Genomic DNA, 20,620 nt, shown 5'->3' on the forward strand with positions numbered 1-20,620 from the left:
CCGCCGTCATATAGCTGGAATATTGCTTAGTGTGGCGTTAAACAACAAACAAACAAACAAACTTAGTTTGGGTTTTAACGTGCACTTTCCGACATATGCGTATTTCGCGCACGGGCCCGCCAGTCCATTTAGTGACGTGGTCGAGAAGAGTATGTCTAAAAGGTAAGGCAACCTGGAGGGGCTTTATGGTCACTTAAATCATTTTGGCGGAAATTTGGAATTTTGAAATATGCCATGCAAATAAGGTGGGGGAACTAAAGGAGTTGTGTGTTTTTATAGATTAATAATTTATGTTATATTGGTAGTTTGTTTGCTGTGTTTGTTGGTTTTTGTTTGTTTGTTTGTTTGTTGGTTTGTTGTTGTTTTTAATGGGGCCGAGTAGGCCTGTTTTGATTAGATAATGCATAGTGCTTTATATGTTTGTAAGTTATTTAAGGGGTTTAGTAGAGTTGCTAGTGTCATTTGGATGTTGTAGCTTATTGTGGATTTCAGTGTTATTCTGTGTTGTTGGTAATGTGTGCAATGTAGTATTACGTGTTCAGGAGTTTCTATTTGGTTGCAATGTGGGCATTTACCGGTTTGATGTTTTTTTTAATTTGGAGTAGGTGTGAGTTTTGTTTAGTGTGGCCTGTTTGTAATTTGGTTATTGTTCCTTTGGTTTTATGATGGATTTGGGGCTTTTTGAGTGGCTTTTGTAGCAGGTGTTTCAGTTTGCAGTTTTGATTTCTGATAGTTGTTTTGCCACTTTTGGAAGATTTTTTCCTCCGTAATATTTTTAATTTCGTTTTTAGATATTGGAAGGTTGATGCTTACTTCTTCTAATTTTAGTGCTGATTTAGCTGCTTTGTCGGCGTGTTCGTGAGTTAGGAGCCAAATATCTAACATCTTTTATTGCTATTACTTGTCTCGTCTTGTCGTCTCTTGTGTGACACGTGTGTCTTGTCTTGTGTGTGTATTGTATTGTCTTGTGTGTCTTGTCTTAACTGTATTTGTCTTCTCATCTCATGTGTGACACTTGTGTCTTAAAGTCTCGTGTGTGTTATCTTATTTTGTCTTTTGTGTCTTGTCTAGAGTGTCTTCTCTTGTGTATCTTGTCTTGTATTTTGTGGCTTCTCTTGTCTTGTGTGTCTTGTTTTGTTTATCTTGTCTTGTCTCCTGAAACAAGAGTTTAGCTGCTTGGCTATGTTTTGTGTCGGAGCATGACGAGTACTCTGCAAACACAACAACAATCCCTTGAGCATATTCACCCGTCACATCCTTGTCACATGAAAGCGCACATAAAAACCCCATCTCTCTCTCTCTCTCTCTCTCTCTCTCTCGTCAGATGATCTGACTGAGCGTGTCGGTGTACCTGGATATCCTGGATTTGCCACGGCGTCAGAGATAAGGCAGGTATTAACGAACGCCACTCATTCTCATCACTTTAAAGTTGTTCGAACTAAAGGCACATAACGATGACAAATTTGTGGCATGCAATTCACGCTGTGTTGAAACCGGAACTGATTCTTCGTAAAACCCATAATGACAGAACATCGGCGTTCACGATCGGCTGCATCTTGCAATTGTATTCCGTATGTTACTTCCAAGTTACTATTTACTATTCCTCGGCTCTTTATGGTCATGAGGTCCATAGGGCACGAACGGTTTCTAGCAGTCTGCTCCTCGGCGCTGTCCATGTCATACACAATGTATGTCGGGAATAAAACGACACGCATATACTTTAAACAGTTTAATAAACGGCAATATGTACACGCATGAAGATTGCTAAGGTAGCCGAACATTGTTGAACTACATAAAAGGGTCAGAATGGAATCGGATTTCCTTACCAGGACCATAAGATTAATCTATAACAGTTTTGCGAATCAGGAGGCTAGTCTGGCACGGGTGGTCAACAGTGTGGCAGGTCGTGGGTTGTATCAATGGAATAATTCTCTGACCAGTCTAATAATTAGTGAATAATTAGGAACGGTATGTGACGGAGAGAATAGCATTATTGAAACTTCATCCGTCCTCCGATTAAAATAGCATTTTTGTTATATGTCAACGTCTGATCTTATGCCGATATCTACTGCCTTAAAAGACTGTCTGGTGTTCCTTACCGAGTCCCAAAACGCTGCCATGATTTGATTTGAATATCTCCAACAATAATGAGTCTCATTTGAAACATGTAGAAAAGCACAATGGTGGAATCGAACTGTTTCCGATGATCAGGTGACAGGTCTGAGAGGACTGTATTCCCGATGGGAAATCGCACTGTCTGCAGCATGGAGATAGAAGCTCCCTTATGTCGCCTCCACTGCCAAGTTACTGACCCATGCTCAGGGCACCGGCGCCCCCTCCGAATCCGAAACCCTTCGGACCATGACGCTTTCCGTAGCATCCTGAAAAATGAAGTCAACATTAATTGTTACAACGACTAGGGAGAAGAATCTGTATCTACTTACCCTAAAGTCACGTTTCGGCAACTCACTACTCTATTGGGCAGCCATACCACTACGTGTAACGCCAAGGAGTTCAGGTTAGTTTTTTGTTTGTTGTTTAACGCCGCACTCAGCAATATTCCAGCTATATGACGGCGGTCTGTAAATAATCGCGTCTGGACCAGACAATCCAGTGATTGATATCATAAGCATCGATCCAAGCATTTGGGATACGATGACATGCACCAACCAAGTCAGCGAGCCTGACCACCGATCCCGTTAAGTTCAGGTTAGTGTTCAACAGGGAAGAAAGGAAATGCATACTATCTGTTAACATGCATACCATATTGAAACACATTCTTAAGAAAGCTCGTAGAGAACATCTTTAGCCAACGTAAACATCACGACATTTTCAATTCCTAAAGAAAATGTTGGAGTATGAGTTGCACTTGTGTGCTTCTGATACATGTTAATGTGTGAAATAAGAGCATGCTGGCTGTTGCTATTGCCGGGTGTGTTCCAGGGATACCTAGCACATTACCGGAGTACATGAACATGTTCTTCTATACTTTCCAACATTCGACATATGAAGGTCTTCTATGGAACAATTCTTATTGGAAACAATCCCCAGCAATGTAGTCTCCAGCGTCATTAATACCATGCCCTGACTAAACCTACAATAATATATCAATTACCCAGGCGTCAAGGAATTGTATATGTGTACACATGGTGTTACGACAGTAAGCTTAAGATATCTGTCCGTTCATCCCTATGTTGTGTGCAAGTGGTCATGTCGGTGTGAAGTCAAGTACAGAGATATGATACAGTTGTTACACAATGTATTGGGTGTCTATGCTTTGTACAGCGTAGTTCTTCATACTATATTCGTTAGGCCCCTTTGTGTTAGATGAAGAGACACCCCCCCCCCCCTCCCCCCATCCACCCACACACGGCAATATTTTCCGTTTAATAACAGACCAAAAGGCCAGAACCGTTTTTAAAGTGTACACCTCAGGCTCATAATCATAATCACGAATAAAAGCAACTCAGTTTATTGAGGTCAATTGAATATGAGGCACTGCATCCCGATGGTATTGCGGAAGAAATCTTGTTTAGTATAGCCATATCATTATTTTCAAGTAATTTTATTTCTCTACATTTCAACACATACCTTTACAAAAGAGGTCCATCTCGTGCATGGCCATTGTGGTAGAGTCCACGGCTTTCTTGCAGTCTTGGCAGCGGAAACAGGACTTGTGCCATGGCTGATATACAACACATTACATGACCTTTCCATGACAATATCAAAGGTGTTCCTTATAAAACTCTGTTATGTGTCTAAATGTATATCTTTTCTTTTCTTTTCTTAGAAGCGCATTGACAGGAGGCACATTAGGGAATTAGATTTACTTTATGGAATGTATAAAACGATCTATGTATGGAACATATAATGTATCGTCTTGTGCCGTCGACTGATCAAATGTTAAATAAGCAACATTTAGAAGAGCCAGGGACATCATAACATGACACATTTTGATTCATCCACATCTGTCCGTGAGTGTTGTTTCCTGTAACGTGACTGCATAAGGCAAGACATGTAATCATGTTCTGGTGAGTAAAACACTCTTTATAGCTGTAGTCCGTGGAAGTGATAGCCTATTACTGCAGTTAAAATCGCTTTTTGATAATATATATATATATATATATATATATATATATATATATATATATATATATATATATATCGTAATTTCGTGTCCACTGACAGAGAGGTCCGACTTCACACGGGAGGCGACACTATGCCACAGCAAACCAGATCGAGGGATATACTGTCAGCAGACAACTGAGAGTTTGGACGCTAAAGCAAAGTATGATAGCATGATATTGGTCATATAAGTTTTTATAAACGTAGATATTGTACAAATAAGAGCAAGGGAAGTTGACATTGCGGTGAAAGGTTGATTGCGATTGCATCTATCTTTTTAGAAAAGATATGGGGCGATTGACTTTGTGTTTGATATAATGGTGTGCGCATGCTCTAGATTTCTGTTAGTCTGTTGCTGCAGGTGTTTTCTACCAGCTGTGTGCAGTACTCTCTCTGCCACTACTGACATCGGAAGTCCATAGTGGAAAACACACACGCAGTTTTGCTTGCTTGCAATGTAGATGCACCCAGCTGTGAGTTAACATAGACTATTTCCTAGTTTCATTGACAGTCTTTTAAGCACTCTTCGGGTCGTACTTTTTAATGGATTGATAGCTGAAGCAGTATTATACTGAGGTACTGAATGTATAGCAGTGTCTTCTTTGCATGTACAATATGTGCACAATAACGTTTTCGGGAAACACAGAGAATATTTAATGTTTTGAGCTGGATCTGTGTATAAATAGGTTATGCATTTCAAGCATACTCTGATCACCAATGTCGCAGTATTTTTAAAATGGGGTTATAATATTTGATAAAACTGAGTCATCTGAAGGTTACAAAAATACACTTATCCAAGGTAATTTAGCTCTAGAACATGACTGTTTATCCTTGAAAGACCGTGATGTACTGAGAATGAGATGATGCAATCATAATCGAACGGGAAGATGGCAAAATACACCATTTGTTATATCTTGGGTAATATGTCAGCTTGACCTTTACAAGGTCGTGACAGGAAGTTGTGCTTCCAACAGATTGTTAGTTAAAACTGACCCATATTTCCTTGAAAGTATTTTTAATAAGCTCTTTCTATTTATATTTAAGTTTTTCAACGGAGTGGCCATTGGAAAGTAATGTTTACGATCAAGGGTAATTTTAAAACTTTACTACTGATAATCTATCTTACAAAGTTTATTTTGAAATATTGAATCATTCGTCCATCTCGTTGCCATCGAAACGCATAAACTATATATTCAGAACACTTTCTTAATTACCAGAGGCACCAGTACAGAGCATTCTTTGTTTGTGTGTGAACGTTTCATAAAGAGATATTGAACTGTAGTTGAGCTACTCTCCGTTTCTATGTCCACGGCAATAGTTCGTTTGGGTTTGGGCGATCGATAATCTTGATGTTGATACTTATTTACAATAACAAGAAAAACATTACAATAACAAGAAAAACAAATATAGCATTATTCGTACGTCATATGTGTTTGTGTCGATGGAAGAACAGTTTTCAATGAAATTAAAAAGCTTACATAGTGCAAGTTCGCAAAACTGCGTGTGTGTTCTCCGCTATGGACTTCCGAAGTCAGTAGTGGCAGAGAGAGTACTGCACACAGCTGGTAGAAAACACCTGCAAAAGCAGACTATAGCAATCCAGCGCATGCGCACACCATGTCAACATGTCAGCTCTTCACTGTCGAAACAGGAAGCGAATGGGTTACCGGCCTGTTATTACCTCAAGTTGTGGGTATTAAATTATTACAGGCACGCGTACAGGTAGGGAAAGGATCAGACAGTAGAGTGACATCAACCTTTCAGTCACACACCCATGAGAAATTTGCACGAGGGGTAATAGGCCACCTCGGTCTGAAGAGGATTTATGAAGGTGATGTAGGGTCTTGTGGGGCTTGATTGTCTGACCCCATCGCGGCTCTCTCTCGGGTACTATTACAGGTGTTGGAGCGGATTCCTAGACTAACGAGCGAGAGAGCAGACTACTCGAGGATCACTTGTTCCAACCTCTCCATGCTAATGGGGGTCTCATGAGGGGGATTCATTTGCTTCTTGTTACAAGGCCAAAAAGTGAGCGCTTTTATTCTAGAGTTTGCAACCCTGGCGCTGAAGGGGAGGCGCATTATCTGTGGGATGGGGAGAAGTGAGTAACCTGATAGTTCCGTCTGTTAGCATTGCTGGAGACTTGAAACACATGGAGGAATGCAGTGCTCGGGGCACAGTAGTATTTCTGTTTGGTATTTAGCGATTTGTGACCCCTGTTGTGTCGTAATAATAGTTCATACCACAAGTAAGGGAATGGATACTTTGTCAACTAATATGCCTGGCGAGCTATGAGAATACGCGAGTCGCAACAGAGCAGTGGAGTTCAAGTGTCTTGTAGTGAGCAGCTCATGGTAGGGTCGTGTGATGGTCATCTGATGTGAGCATACGCAGGTATGTACATGGACTGTTGAGTTGGGAAGAATTGTGGATTTGTACTATCATGAGTTTCTTTATATTTCTTCCACCTATATAGTGTTTATATATGCATGACCAGTAGGTTGGCGGTTGTGTATAACAGTGCACATGTTCAAGGTATATGTGTGCACACCCGCGCGTGTGTTGGCTGTAGAGCCAGGATGGAATCATAACGTGTAATGTTTAAATAAATGAGTATATTTGGTGTTTCGGGGTTGACAATCTCAGGATGGATCAGTATCGTGTTTATTACAATCAGACAAAATCGCCAACTAGTTTCTGCCATTACAGACCAACACAAGATGCCTTGGGGCAGTGAGCGGTTATTTACTTTCGCGCTAAATTTAACATTTGAAACCACACGCTGCTCGTTCGGTTCCAAATTCAATTTTGCGCGGTTAATTCTTCAGGTAACATAGCTCTACATTGAAAACACAGTATGCTTATCTCCTGATTATGATGGGATTACGTTGTAGTACAGCTGTATGTACACTTGTTTAGGTATATTTTCGTCCATGATAATGTGTATCACTGTGTATGTGTTGACTACAGAGGCAGCATCATAATACTACTTGAATCTTGTGGACGTGCATACTGTATGTCTGCGATAGGTCACATGTGTACTGTAATCCCACCGGTAGTTGTTGTTTGCAGATGTTGAAGGAACATGGTCCCAGGGTATTTTCTCTAAATGGAGATGTTTCCCTCTTGTTTTACGTGTCGGGCAACAAGAAGTTATTTTTGTGAATGACGATGCAATGTATGCAAGATCATACCTAGTGATCATCTTATGTATGTAAGCAACTGCGTTAATAACTCTCGGTCGTATAAGCCGTCAGAAGTCTTATTAGGCAGTATAAGACTGGGCTGCCTGTGTTCGTCTTGAACCATGATGTGAAAGCTTGTTTATGATTGTTATTGGTCGAAATTTGTCACGTTTAGGAATATGGAAACAATATCATATGTATGTGATGTGCTTTAGCTCCTAAAGTACCTGATTTAATCAACAGTTGGTGCACGATTAGTCATTGCCTTTGTTGTATGTGAGAGAAAGTAGAACACTATTGCTTTTTCGAATGATTTATCAAAAGAAGCTACGAAAGCAGAAAACTTTGGAAACCTGTTGCAGAAACTACTTACGATGTTGACACCGATGGCTCTCTCGGCATCGTAGACAGATTTGCCACAACGTGGGCATTTGGGCCCCGTGCCTGTACTTCCAACAACTGCTTGAGTTGGTTTATTGCTGAAATAGTCGACATTTAAGTAAACTACGGTTATAACACGAACATGGTTTACTGTATTCCACTGGAGAATGTGAAGTTGGGTGCCAGATACATAGTGCAGAGATAGGTGGTCGTTACCTTAACGCGGTTCCAAGTTATTGCTCTAAAATCAGAGGATACATGTAGGTGGTTGGTTGATATTGGTAAATTTTGCAAATCACTATTTCCAAACTGTTAAAAATATGTTATCATAATACACCAACAGACAAGATACGTACTCGGAACAGGACGTCTAGATTATCGACGTCTTTACCTCATTTCGCCTGTTTTAACTCCAAACTGGGCACCTGTCTCTGTGCTCAGAGCGCCTGCGCCACCGCCGAAACCGTATCCCTTGGGTCCAAACTGTTTGCCGTGGCATGACCTGCAGTAGAGATGAGCCTCATGGCAGTTGGCATTTGTGCTGTCGAGGGCCTTGTTGCAAGTATCTAGAAACACAGCAGTCATAAAATACACCAGGATACAGCTATACACTATCTATACAATATGTTTTCTTACTACCCATACACACGGCATCACCCATCGTTTAACAGCCATCGTCCTACAGGATGTTCGTGGTTGTTTGCTGTCTAAATGCAAACCATTATTTGATTTATATACGTTTATTATTTTTGTATATTCACACACGTTAGATGTTAGTATTATCATTTCAGTTTTGTCCATGTTTGCAAATGTTTTAGATAATGTTATGAGAGTTAATGATTAAGATGACATATGTATACTCTCTATAACATTGGTATATTTGTCAGGTGTCCCTTACCGCATTTGAAGCACACTTTATGCCACTTGAAACCTCCGGCAAGTCTCTCCTCTGCCGCATAAACAGACTTGTCGCATTTTGGACACTTAGCCATTTCCTTTGGTACGAAAGGCATGATTGTTGTTTATCTCTGAAAGCAAAGGAAAACAATACTGCAGGTGGCCTCATTCAAAGGATGTGTTTGCGTGACCTAAAACCTACATTTTCTTAATATTTGCTTTTAAATGTCCCCAATCACATTATAGAATATGGATGAAAATGTGAAGGAATCAACAGTACTCTTTTTGTTATTTCTGTCACCAAACCGTTTTAATATCTTTGATTGTCATTCAGAAGTGGTAACTTCTTTATTGTGAGGATCATAACGTTAATTGTATATCCTTACTCCTTCATTCACCTGAATTTGAGCTGTAGTGGTTGTTAAGAATAAACACTCGTCTGTGGGCCCACAGCTTTTATTGAGACAATATGACTGATGTCAAGGTACGCCCCTGATCAGTACATTATTACCATCTACCCCTGGGTATTGAGTTCAAGTCAATGTAAGTCCCTGATCAGTACATTATTACCATCTACCCCTGGGTGTTGAGTTCAAGTCAATGTAAGCCCCTGATCAGTACATTATTACCATCTACCCCTGGGTATTGAGTTCAAGTCAATGTAAGTCCCTGATCAGTACATTATTACCATCTACCCCTGGGTGTTGAGTTCAAGTCAAGGTACGCCCCTGATCAGTACATTATTACCATCTACCCCTGGGTATTGAGTTCAAGTCAATGTTAGCCCCTGATCAGTAAATTATTACCATCTACCCCTGGGTATTGAGTTCAAGTCAATGTTAGCCCCTGATCAGTAAATTATTACCATCTACCCCTGGGTATTGAGTTCAAGTCAATGTTAGCCCCTGATTAGTACATTATTACCATCTACCCCTGGGTATTGAGTTCAAGTCAATGTAAGCCCCTGATCAGTACATTATTACCATCTACCCCTGGGTATTGAGTTCAAGTCAATGTAAGTCCCTGATCAGTACATTATTACCATCTACCCCTGGGTGTTGAGTTCAAGTCAAGGTACGCCCCTGATCAGTACATTATTACCATCTACCCCTGGGTATTGAGTTCAAGTCAATGTTAGCCCCTGATCAGTAAATTATTACCATCTACCCCTGGGTATTGAGTTCAAGTCAATGTTAGCCCCTGATCAGTAAATTATTACCATCTACCCCTGGGTATTGAGTTCAAGTCAATGTTAGCCCCTGATTAGTACATTATTACCATCTACCCCTGGGTATTGAGTTCAAGTCAATGTAAGCCCCTGATCAGTACATTATTACCATCTACCCCTGGGTATTGAGTTCAAGTCAATGTAAGCCCCTGATCAGTACATTATTACCCTCTACCCCTGGGTATTGAGTTCAAGTCAATGTTAGCCCCTGATCAGTAAATTATTACCATCTACCCCTGGGTATTGAGTTCAATTAAACGTTAGCCCCTAATCAGTACATTATTACCATCTACCCCTGGGTATTGAGTTCAAGTCAATGTAAGCCCCTGATCAGTACATTATTACCCTCTACCCCTGGGTATTGAGTTCAAGTCAATGTAAGCCCCTGACCAGTACATTATTACCCTCTACCCCTCGGTATTGAGTTCAAGTCAAGGTACGACCCTGATCAGTACATTATTACCATCTACCCCTGGGTATTGAGTTCAAGTCAAGGTACGCCCCTGATCGGTACATTATTACCATCAACCCCTGGGTACTGAGTTCAAGTCAAGGTACGCCCCTGATCAGTACATTATTACCATCTACCCCTGGGTATTGAGTTCAAGTCAATGTTAGCCCCTGATCAGTACATTATTACCATCTACCCCTGGATATTGAGTTCAAGTCAATGTTAGCCCCTGATCAGTACATTATTACCATCTACCCCTGGATATTGAGTTCAAGTCAATGTAAGCCCCTGATCAGTACATTATTACCCTCTACCCCTGGGTATTGAGTTCAAGTCAATGTTAGCCCCTGATCAGTAAATTATTACCATCTACCCCTGGGTATTGAGTTCAATTAAACGTTAGCCCCTAATCAGTACATTATTACCATCTACCCCTGGGTATTGAGTTCAAGTCAATGTAAGCCCCTATTCAGTACATTATTACCATCTACCCCTGGGTATTGAGTTCCAGTCAATGTAAGCCCCTGATCAGTAAATTATTACCATCTACCCCTGGGTATTGAGTTCAAGTCAATGTAAGCCCCTGATCAATACATTATTACCATCTACCCCTGGGTATTGAGTTCAAGTCAATGTAAGCCCCTGATCAGTACATTATTACCATCTACCCCTGGGTATTGAGTTCAAGTCAATGTAAGCCACTGATCAGTACAGTACAAAAATCTAGACTTGCTTCATTTCGGGCTTTCATGTTTTTCATAACAGAAAGGGATGGGCGGAAGGGAAAATAATATGGTTTCAGTTAGACTCCCCGTCTACCAACTGACTGGGATATATGCCAAATAAACGGGTCGGCAAACACGCAACGCGTAGTGAAAGTTCCTGGAAGTGTGCCAATTCACCAAATAGACAAGACGAGCCAGAAATAGACGGTTCCTTGTTTATCCCTCTACAGTAAATCTAAGCTCGTCGGATGCTACAGCTGGACTGGGAAGAGGAAGATGTGTTACCTTCGATCCCCGATCTCTTCCGTGTTCCAGCAAGCAGAACTTGTTTCTTGAAGATAAATGCCATTTATAAAACAGCTTGGTACTGTACAACGATTACTGGTTTCTTTTGAATGAGACCTTTAATCTAGATTGTGTTCTGTGTTGTGTACTGTGTCTTCTAGCCTATTAGCAGGACTCGATGTCTACCAAGTTTGGTGCATTCCTTTGCAAGTATTCATTAAGTAGCGTTTCAACCTCTACATACCATATCAGAACGGGGACATTTTATTTCTTTAGCGAAGGGACATGACGGTCAGGTTTTGGCACACATGCATGTACCGCACACTGAGTTTGACATAATGAAATCGCAGAAACAGGATTAGAAGAAGCGGTGCAGCGTACAGGCTGATCTAATGGTCACGTTATTCTTGCCTAAACTCCCGCCTTGTTATACCATGGTGTACAGCGTGTCCTTGTGTGGGTGCAAGACCTAAGCGTTCAGGCTGATTTAATGGTCACGTTATTCTGGCCTAAACTCCCGCCTTGTTATACCATGGTGTATAGCGTGTCCTTGTGTGGGTGCAAGACCTAAGCGTACAGGCTTGTCTAATGGTCACGTTATTCTGGCCTAAACTCCCGCCTTGTTTTACCATGGTGTACAGCGTGTCCTTGTTTGGGTGCAAGACCTAAGCGTACAGGCTGGTCTAATGGTCACGTTATTGTGGCCTAAACTCCCGCCTTGTTATACCATGGTGTACAGCGTATCCTTGTGTGGGTGCAAGACCTAAGCGTACAGGCTGGTCTAATGGTCACGTTATTGTGGCCTAAACTCCCGCCTTGTTATACCATGGTGTACAGCGTGTCCTTGTGTGGGTGCAAGACCTAAGCGTACAGGCTGGTCTAATGGTCACGTTATTGTGGCCTTAACTCCCGCCTTGTTATACCATGGTGCACAGCGTGTCCGTGTGTGGGAGCAAGACCTAAGCGTACAGGCTGATTTAATGGTCACGTTATTGTGGCCTAAACTCCCGCCTTGTTATACCATGGTGTACAGCGTGTCCTTGTGTGGGTGCAAGACCTAAGCGTACAGGCTGATCTAATGGTCACGTTATTCTTGCCTAAACTCCCGCCTTGTTATACCATGGTGTACAGCGTGTCCTTGTGTGGGTGCAAGACCTAAGCGTACAGGCTGATTTAATGGTCACGTTATTGTGGCCTAAACTCCCGCCTTGTTATACCATGGTGTACAGCGTGTCCTTGTGTGGGTGCAAGACCTAAGCGTACAGGCTGGTCTAATGGTCACGTTATTCTGGCCTAAACTCCCGCCTTGTTATACCATGGTTTACGGCGTGTCCTTGTGTGGGTGCAAGACCTAAGCGTACAGGCTGGTCTAATGGTCACGTTATTCTGGCCTAAACTCCCGCCTTGTTATACCATGGTGTACAGCGTGTCCTTGTGTGGGTGCAAGACCTAAGCGTACAGGCTGGTCTAATGGTCACGTTATTCTGGCCTAAACTCCCGCCTTGTTATACCATGGTGCACTGCATGTCCTTGTGTGGGCAGGCATTGCTTTGATTGCGCCGACAGACCAGACTACCAGTGCATATATACTCAACAACAAAAGTTCCTGTGACACCAATATTTAAGTGTATTTTTCAAACAAGTAAAGTTTGGTTTTCAATATTGTAGTACATGTATGGAATCAAGTCACAAAAACGCAACTTCTACAGAAAAGCATGCATTCCATGCAAAAGTAGACTTTTATGCAAGCCCCATGCATTTCACTACCCAAGAATGGGTATAAAAACGGTGTGCGTTAACGGTATTCCATATGCATTGTTTAGCATCGTGCTGACAACAACCACCCAGAAAAACAACAAAATTACGCGATTATTCAACATTACGAAATGCCACGCCTGTCCAAAAATGAGCGTCTGCGAGCCATTGGTATGCTTGAAGCAGGATCGTGTCAACGTGATGTTGCAAGACAATTTAACGTCCACAGAAACACCATTTGGTGTTTATGGCAACGTTGGCAACAGACGAATGCAGTCAGAGACCATCCTCGGAGTGGCAGGCCAAGCGTAACCAATAACCGACAAGACAACTGGATTCGAACAACAAACCTAAGAAATCGATTCCAGCCAGCAACAGTGACTGCAAGAAGCATCCCTGGCCTTCGACGAATATCTTCACAAACCATACGTCGTCGCCTCAGATGTGCAGGGATTGTCGCCAGAAGACCCGCCAGACGTCCCATTGTGACGGGTAACCACCGGCAATCACGTCTACAGTGGTGCAGACAACGTCTACGCTGGACGGCCATGCAGTGGGGACAAGTTCTATTCACTGACGAGTCTCGTTTTCACCTCAGCCACAACGATGGACGGATTCGAGTGTACCGACGTCGAGGTGAACGTTACGTCAATCATTGTGTCATGGAAGAAGATCGGTTCGGGGGCGGCAGCGTTATGGTATGGGGTGGGATTACAGCAAGACAGAGGACCCGTTTGATAGTGGTAGAGGGAAAACTCAATGGACAGCGCTACCGCGACGAGATCATCGGCCCTGTTGTTCTACCGTTTGTGCGTCGTCATGGCCCAGGCATTACCTTTCAACATGACAACGCCCGGCGTCATATTGCTCGACTTGTTCAGGATCTCTTCAACAAAACAACGTGAATGTCATCTCCTGGTCGGCTCGCTCCCCTGATCTCTCACCAATCGAGCACATGTGGGATGAGATGGATCGGCGCCTTCGACGTCAACCACGTGTTCCACAGACACTCCAGGAACTTCGAAACATGCTCCAGCAGATATGGACAGATATCCCACAGGACTTTGTGCGACGCCTGGTCCATTCCATGAGACGAAGAGATGTGTTGCTTGCATCGCAACCAGAGGTGGACATACACGCTATTGATTTGTGAATTGACATTTTGGCATGTTCATGGTTTTTTTTATGAAATCATGCATTTTCTGAAGTCTGTATGGCAAATTAAACCATTTGAACATTTACATGAGTCTTTTATCTGATGCAAACCGAAATTGTTTCAGATTTGTTAAAAAAACATAACTTTGCATTAAATCTTATTCAATGTCACAGGAACTTTTGTTGTTCAGTACAAATACTGAATGTGTTCAGGGGAACGGCTGATCCAGTTGTCTAATGCGCCTAATTTAGCTGTGCAGACTTGCGTCCGAAACTTCTGATTGTGGGTTCGAATCCCGGTTACGTTTCTATATTTTGTCAGCACCATACCCGTGCTCGTTGGGTTGGCCCTCCTCCCACATCAAGCTGACATAACTGGAATAATGTTAAAAGCGGAGTGAAACCCAACTCACTCACTAGCTCATTCACCCTCAGTGTGTTCAAATGTAAGTCATAGATAGAAGTATTCAAGACACCTCGTAAACAACAGACATGGAATGTTTGAGAAAGGGTCTTTACGCATGTGTAACAAAGTATTCTGAGACCCTGACTTTCATTGATGTCTTCATACCAAATACTTTTCTCTCATTTGTGTATTGCTTCAATCATGTTCCGGCACCTGACATTCTCGGTGTAATGATACTGTCGTATTTCCTTAAATGGTACATGTATGTACTTACGATATGTCGCTTAATGGTGTCAGAGGTCGGTGTAATGTATATGATGTAATACCCTTGCTGTCAAGAAAACTGCATACGGCCATTCCGCACCTACGCAGCATGTCGCTGTCATGAACTGAAAATGTGCCTGCCAGTGTTAGGTCCAGGTTGACATAAATTTGTTAGCACAACTGTCATCATTCGTTTCAAATATTAGATGGTCTGCCGTAACATTTGAGATATCTAGTGAAAGGGGAGATGTGTGAACATTTTAGCGTCCGATTTCACTCACGCGACCCTTGGGGAAAAAACAGTTGTATGGGAACTGTGTCAGGGAATGGTAGTACACCCACAGAACAACAGCCTTCATGACAATACATGGTGGTGATTTTGAAGCTGGTTTCAAATACTATGTGAGTAATAAACTGGATGAGTAAAACAGTCTCAGTTTGTGTTGAATAAAATATATTTGTGACACAATGTTCGTTATTCTGTTGTATTTGCTATTTGTTTTTATTTCCATGATCAATGTATTGTACAACATTTAATTATGATGATGACCATTTGAAAAAGTTGCAGTGATCATACACTACTTGCATTTAGTCTCCTTTGGCCAGCACTCAATGTAATCGAAGCATGGCCGCCCGCCAGGTTTTTTCACGGTAAATATTCTAATAGTACCCCGCAACGAGCACACTTAGCACCTCTGCAGAGAAAGTCCGGCATATCAGACACTTGCACTTGGCATATCAAATACACGACACTGAGCGTAAAAGGCGGTCATTTTTAAGTCGGACCCTTTTCTCCAATATGGTACATATCTGATTGAAGATGTGACATTCCTCCACAGCAGGGCACTGAACTTTCTTAGTATCAAATCAGCGAAATAGTAATACATTTGCTTCGAGTAATGGCATTTTAATTGTCCTTGCCTAATACCCCCATTGATTAGCTTGTGTCAGTTTAACTGAGTGAATAACAATTTTACGTCACATTCTGTCGCAGAAACACTTGCGTCACTTTAAATGCTTAGGTATCCAAAGTGGCAACATTCTGGTGTATGAAATTTATACTCCCCAAAAAGAAAAGGCATATGTGGTTTTCAGGAGATCCATCTGTGACTATGGCGTTACAGCCAATCCACTAATTCACCCCTATACCTAATCTCTCCGTTTCTTCCGGCGTAACGCCCAGTCAATCCCCGATGCACTCGGAACCGACTATCTCTCCTCTGAAAAAGGAAACGGTCTTTGTCACTAATCCAAATGCTTCACCAACGTTGGGGAACTCACTGATAGTGTAAACAACATCACTCCAGCAGCTGGCGTATATTACGTTGGGGGTAACAGAAAGCCAGAAATTCACTATGTATTCATGTGGTAATTGATACAGCAGACTTGCCACATACGTCATTAGTGTGAATCGTTTGAAACTGATACTTGTTCTTTACTGAATAGTTGGGGCTGGGGAATGATGGCACGCGTTTCTCATGAAAGAGAAATTGACGACTCATCACTTCGAGATTTCGAAATAGACTTGTGAAACCACGGACGTGTGAGGGCACTGTGACCTTGCAGTTCCGTTTCCCGTTGTATATTCCCATCTTTCTGCCATGCACAGTCAGTGTGCGAGCTCAGCCTATGTTACCGCTTATAGATGAAAACCAAGCCTCGCTTTCACCCAGGTTATAAATAGATTCAATGCTAAAGGCCCCATAGTGACGTCACAGCCCCTGTCACAGGAAGTGAAAAATCCTGGGCTCTACACCTACCTAATATAAACCTTTTTTTTACAAATCCTATATGTACATGTAATGTTTTCATATATTTCCCATTTCCACATATGTCAATTTATCAAAATAATACCTAAATATAACCCATCCATGCACAGTAGAGGCTGTGAGAACATGTTTATTGGAGTCACGTGATCTCAAAATATTCTCTCACAGGGTAGAAGTCATTCACAAAAATATGGGTTCCATCTATCTTAAAGGGAGGAGGGGCCAATTCCTATGTTTCCTGCAATCACTGTTCACTAAGCTTACTATATCCAATTTAAAATAGGAGGAGCTACAACTGTAAACATGTTTTTAATTGGATAAAAGACAGTCCCCAGTTTCCCCCTCGAAGTGACCAAGAAGTCCCACACAGAGCGGCCAGAAACATAAATAAATCTGGCACCTTAGTGATAGCATCACATTCTAGTGACAGATATGTTACTTTAGGGCAGTTTAACACCGTTTGTTTAAATTTGAGTTGACTGATATGTCATTGAGGGACTAATTTGTGTGTCAGGGGTCTAAACTGATGGTTTACAGGTCGTGGTGTTTGACATTTGGTTCTTTCTGTCTTAAGCTGTCTGGACATAGTTTGTCAGTGTTATCACACTGAACAGACATTTGCGCTTAAATAAATTAGAACTTAAATCTCAAATATGTATTGGTTTGTTAGTTTTAATTAGGGAAAGTAACCCTTCACAGCACCGGAAGTAGTCAAGATTTTAGTCATGTGACCTCTATCAGTAAAATGATTGGCTCAAACCTATCGTCTGCTGTAGCAGTATACTACTTTTACTGTTGTGGTGGACGATTACTTTGGGAATACACCTTGGCTATTGCATTTTTATGCTCAGTCATGGCTAAATCATGTGTTACAACTGTTATTTTCTTGGAACTCACTTGGAATACCAGTCTCTTACTAACTATTTATCATGATGCAACTTCCAAGTGACACCACTGGAGATTTGTCAAGAAAGGTATGAACATATTGGAATTCTGGCACCTCTATAACTAATGAATTTTCAAGTGGAAAATATCAAGAGTACATTTATACCAATAAGGCTTGTGTATGCATTAATATTATATAGAAGTTTAAACGCTAGTAGAATTTTGCATCTTGTGAATATATGTGCATTTATGCCATCCAACAAGTCAGAAAAAATAGAAACAAAAGAATAAATAATGGTATTCCTCCTGAGAAAAATGTAAGACATCGTATCATAATGGTAGCCCATGTCGTCCTTGTCAGGTATACATACAGTTGGGACAATTTTAAAAAAGATGATCCTCATCATGAAATGAATAAACCTTATTATCCAGGTGAAAAGCATTAATATCCAGTGAATAAATTTTGTAACATGGAAAGCTTATAAAAGTACAAAAAAAGTTGTTTCAGTGGAAACCTCTGTTTAAAAACTCCAGTTGACAGAGACTATAGAGTGAATATGTCATCTGCTAGCAAATTGTATTTACTGTTTGTAGGTCGCACTTGAGAAGGAGGCTTGGTTTTTACGGGAAAAGATATCATTTACAAAATTGAGGCTAAGCTCGCACACTGAGTGGTGTCTGTGTGTGAGACACCCAATAGAACATCAAGCTGATGCCTCCAGGTGACGTACAGATATATCCGACAGGACTGTGCACAAGCATTCTCTGGATACAGAGAGCGGCGACGTGTACTGATATTCAGTCTCAGGAGAAACACAGTGAGGATACAGGATGTAGGGTGTCAAGGCCCAAATAGGAGTGAGTGAGTGAGTTGGGTTTAACACCGCTTTTAACAGTATTCCAGTTATATCGCGGCGTGTAAGCTTAATGTGGGAGGAAAGCCCGAAGTGATGCAGGTCTCAGACGTTTACCACTTCGGTGAAACCCACGAACACGGGTATGGTGCTGACAAAACATAATCGGGGCGAACCGGGATTCGAACCCACAAACATAGGTTTCTGGCGTGCCCAAAGGACGCAACTCTGCACAGCGAATCGCGGCGCCTTAGACGATTGGGCCATCCGTGCCCCCGGCTCCAATAGGAGGGGGAGTGGGTTGGGGGCATTACATGCGGTCGCCATTCATTCCGACAGTAACCTTTTTTCACAAACTTTGTTCAGATGGACACAGAAAAATATATAACTCTAATGTTTCAAGTGATAGTGTATTTTGTTACTCAAACGAGCTGAGATTCCCATATCTCATCAATAAACCGTATCAACTATTCTTAGCGCATAGATCACACAATATAAACACGTGTTATCAGTTCTAACAGTAACACAAGTGTTTTTTCTGTGGCACGTACTTCCTATATTTTATATCAGTTGGGTTATATTTTGAGTCTTACGGCAGTATTATTGAGCACAGCGGGCGAAGACTGCTCGACCTTGGCATCACAAGGTGTTTCTCTCGAGCCTGAAATAGACAAGGTATTCGTCTTCCTGTCTCGTGTTGCACGCGATATTACCAATTCCTGTGCCGCTTCCAGAAATGCCAGTGGATACGCGACCTGTTATGTACATTTCCCCAGCTGACAAGACGGTCAAGCCGCACTTCCTGTATGAGGTAGTTCCTTGTTCCGATATACCCTTTGTTTACCCGGCCGTGTTGTGGTTAGGCGTTCTTTTCAACCCCGTTTTTGAGTTCTTAATATTATAGAGACGTGATTATTCAAATTAACCCGTTTTTATCAGGTAATGAAGACTTTGCAAAACATATACTTACAAGTATATGAACCTTGGAATTGTGTTGAAAATCGAAATTAATTATTTGTATATGCAGACTGTTTCATTTTATTCTGTGGTTGGTAACACTATTCATAAACATATAGCACTGCATAAGTAATAATTTTAAAATATAATGATAATATATAATATACAGTATATAGGGGTATCATTCTCAACTTTATATTTAATTTGTGTCTTTAGATTTAAGATACTGTTGACATTTGTGTTAGGCACCTGATTATACGTGTATTGCACAGGCGGAATTGAACAAACTGTTATGACTTTATCAAAATGACAGCTTGCATAGTAGATATATTTATACTATGATGAGTTTGCACAAGGACAAATCACCAAACTACATATCAGGAAGAAACCACTAAAATCATACAAATATTATTACATAACCATTATAAGCAAAGGTCCTGACAATAATACAAATTGGAGGTGAGGTGCCTTACCTTTTCTTGAAACGACGACTAAAGGAAACCTGCCTGATTTCAGGTGTGAACTGCACCAAACCGTTGCAGATAGTGGTGGAAATTTGCCTATGTGCTTATTTTGCACACGATACGAACTTAACTGTGTATATTCATGTAGTTTTGCACACCTCTCTTTAAGTTCCCTACTGCCGGTGGACATATAGGGACGGAATGGTCACTTTGCACACGCCCTAAACATTGGCTGAATGTGTTGTAGTGCGCTTTCACATAGTCTTAGATGTACGATAGAAATCTTACTCAGCACGTTTGGTATGCCCAGAGTTTTCGGGGTGATTAGATTAGGAACTAATTTGCAGCTGTGTTGTCACTGAGTCCACCTGTGCTGTGTCTGGTCAAGCGTTATCACGTGTAACATATATCATTGTGACATACTGTGTCCCTATCCCATTTCGTTTGTAATCAATTTCACATCTTCCAATTTCCTTTTTTAAAGTTTCAATGAAACGCATGCGAGCGCCCACACACGCAGACACACACACGCGCATGTTGGAGTCTCAGCTCGACACATATCGTAACATCGCTTCCGTGTTCGATTTACATTTACTGCGCTTAACTCCCTTTGTAAACCACTTTTGAAATATGTAGATGTTTTAAATGAATCACACGACGAAAACGATGGTTTATTTTATATCCTAATGGCGAATACCTTGTATTGCTATCACGATAGCACATCGACATTCATGTAAACCACTACCAAGACGGACTGATGTATTTAGGATATATATGTCCTTGTACCTTTCAGATATTCGCTCTACGTTTTAACAGCCATAATTGTTGTGTATA

At 41.4% G+C, this 20,620-nt stretch overlaps 2 protein-coding genes across 5 annotated transcripts in view; one reads left to right on the top strand and one right to left on the bottom strand.

The window, feature by feature from the left end:
- Positions 1 to 1,716: 1,716 nt before the first annotated feature.
- LOC124115541 (muscle LIM protein Mlp84B-like) lies at positions 1,717 to 19,949 on the bottom strand. Its single transcript, XM_046476568.1, has 6 exons — positions 19,796 to 19,949; positions 8,590 to 8,719; positions 8,083 to 8,257; positions 7,684 to 7,789; positions 3,592 to 3,685; positions 1,717 to 2,381 (listed from the first exon to the last, which is right to left on the bottom strand). The coding sequence occupies exons 2-6, from the start codon at positions 8,702 to 8,704 to the stop codon at positions 2,305 to 2,307; spliced, it is 567 nt and encodes a 188-aa protein (XP_046332524.1). The 5' UTR covers positions 8,705 to 8,719; positions 19,796 to 19,949; the 3' UTR covers positions 1,717 to 2,304.
- Positions 6,256 to 20,620, top strand: part of LOC124115540 (porphobilinogen deaminase-like) — a 96,504-nt gene continuing 82,139 nt past the window's right edge. For 2 of the 4 annotated variants that reach the window (XM_048386226.1, XM_048386227.1), the window contains exon 1: positions 6,258 to 6,519. The gene's annotated coding sequence lies outside the window, so the exon portion shown is untranslated. Of the gene's footprint in view, positions 6,520 to 20,620 lie in introns of all 4 variants that reach the window. The other 2 variants (XM_046476565.2, XM_046476567.2) reach the window with 2 other exon arrangements.

The sequence above is a fragment of the Haliotis rufescens genome, unplaced genomic scaffold, assembly GCF_023055435.1.
Source record: "Haliotis rufescens isolate VD_foot unplaced genomic scaffold, xgHalRufe1.0.p SCAF_6, whole genome shotgun sequence".
In the NCBI taxonomy this organism is placed as follows: domain Eukaryota; kingdom Metazoa; phylum Mollusca; class Gastropoda; order Lepetellida; family Haliotidae; genus Haliotis; species Haliotis rufescens.

Excerpts from the sequence above, each read along its gene's own strand:
- LOC124115541 (XM_046476568.1), bottom strand. The coding sequence starts at position 8,704 with ATGCCTTTCGTACCAAAGGAAATGGCTAAGTGTCCAAAATGCGACAAG. Across the intron at positions 8,258-8,589 it reads TAAAGTGTGCTTCAAATGCG|ATACTTGCAACAAGGCCCTC; the intron begins GTAAGGGACACC and ends CTGTGTTTCTAG. Across the intron at positions 3,686-7,683 it reads GAGCCATCGGTGTCAACATC|CCATGGCACAAGTCCTGTTT; the intron begins GTAAGTAGTTTC and ends GTTGTATATCAG.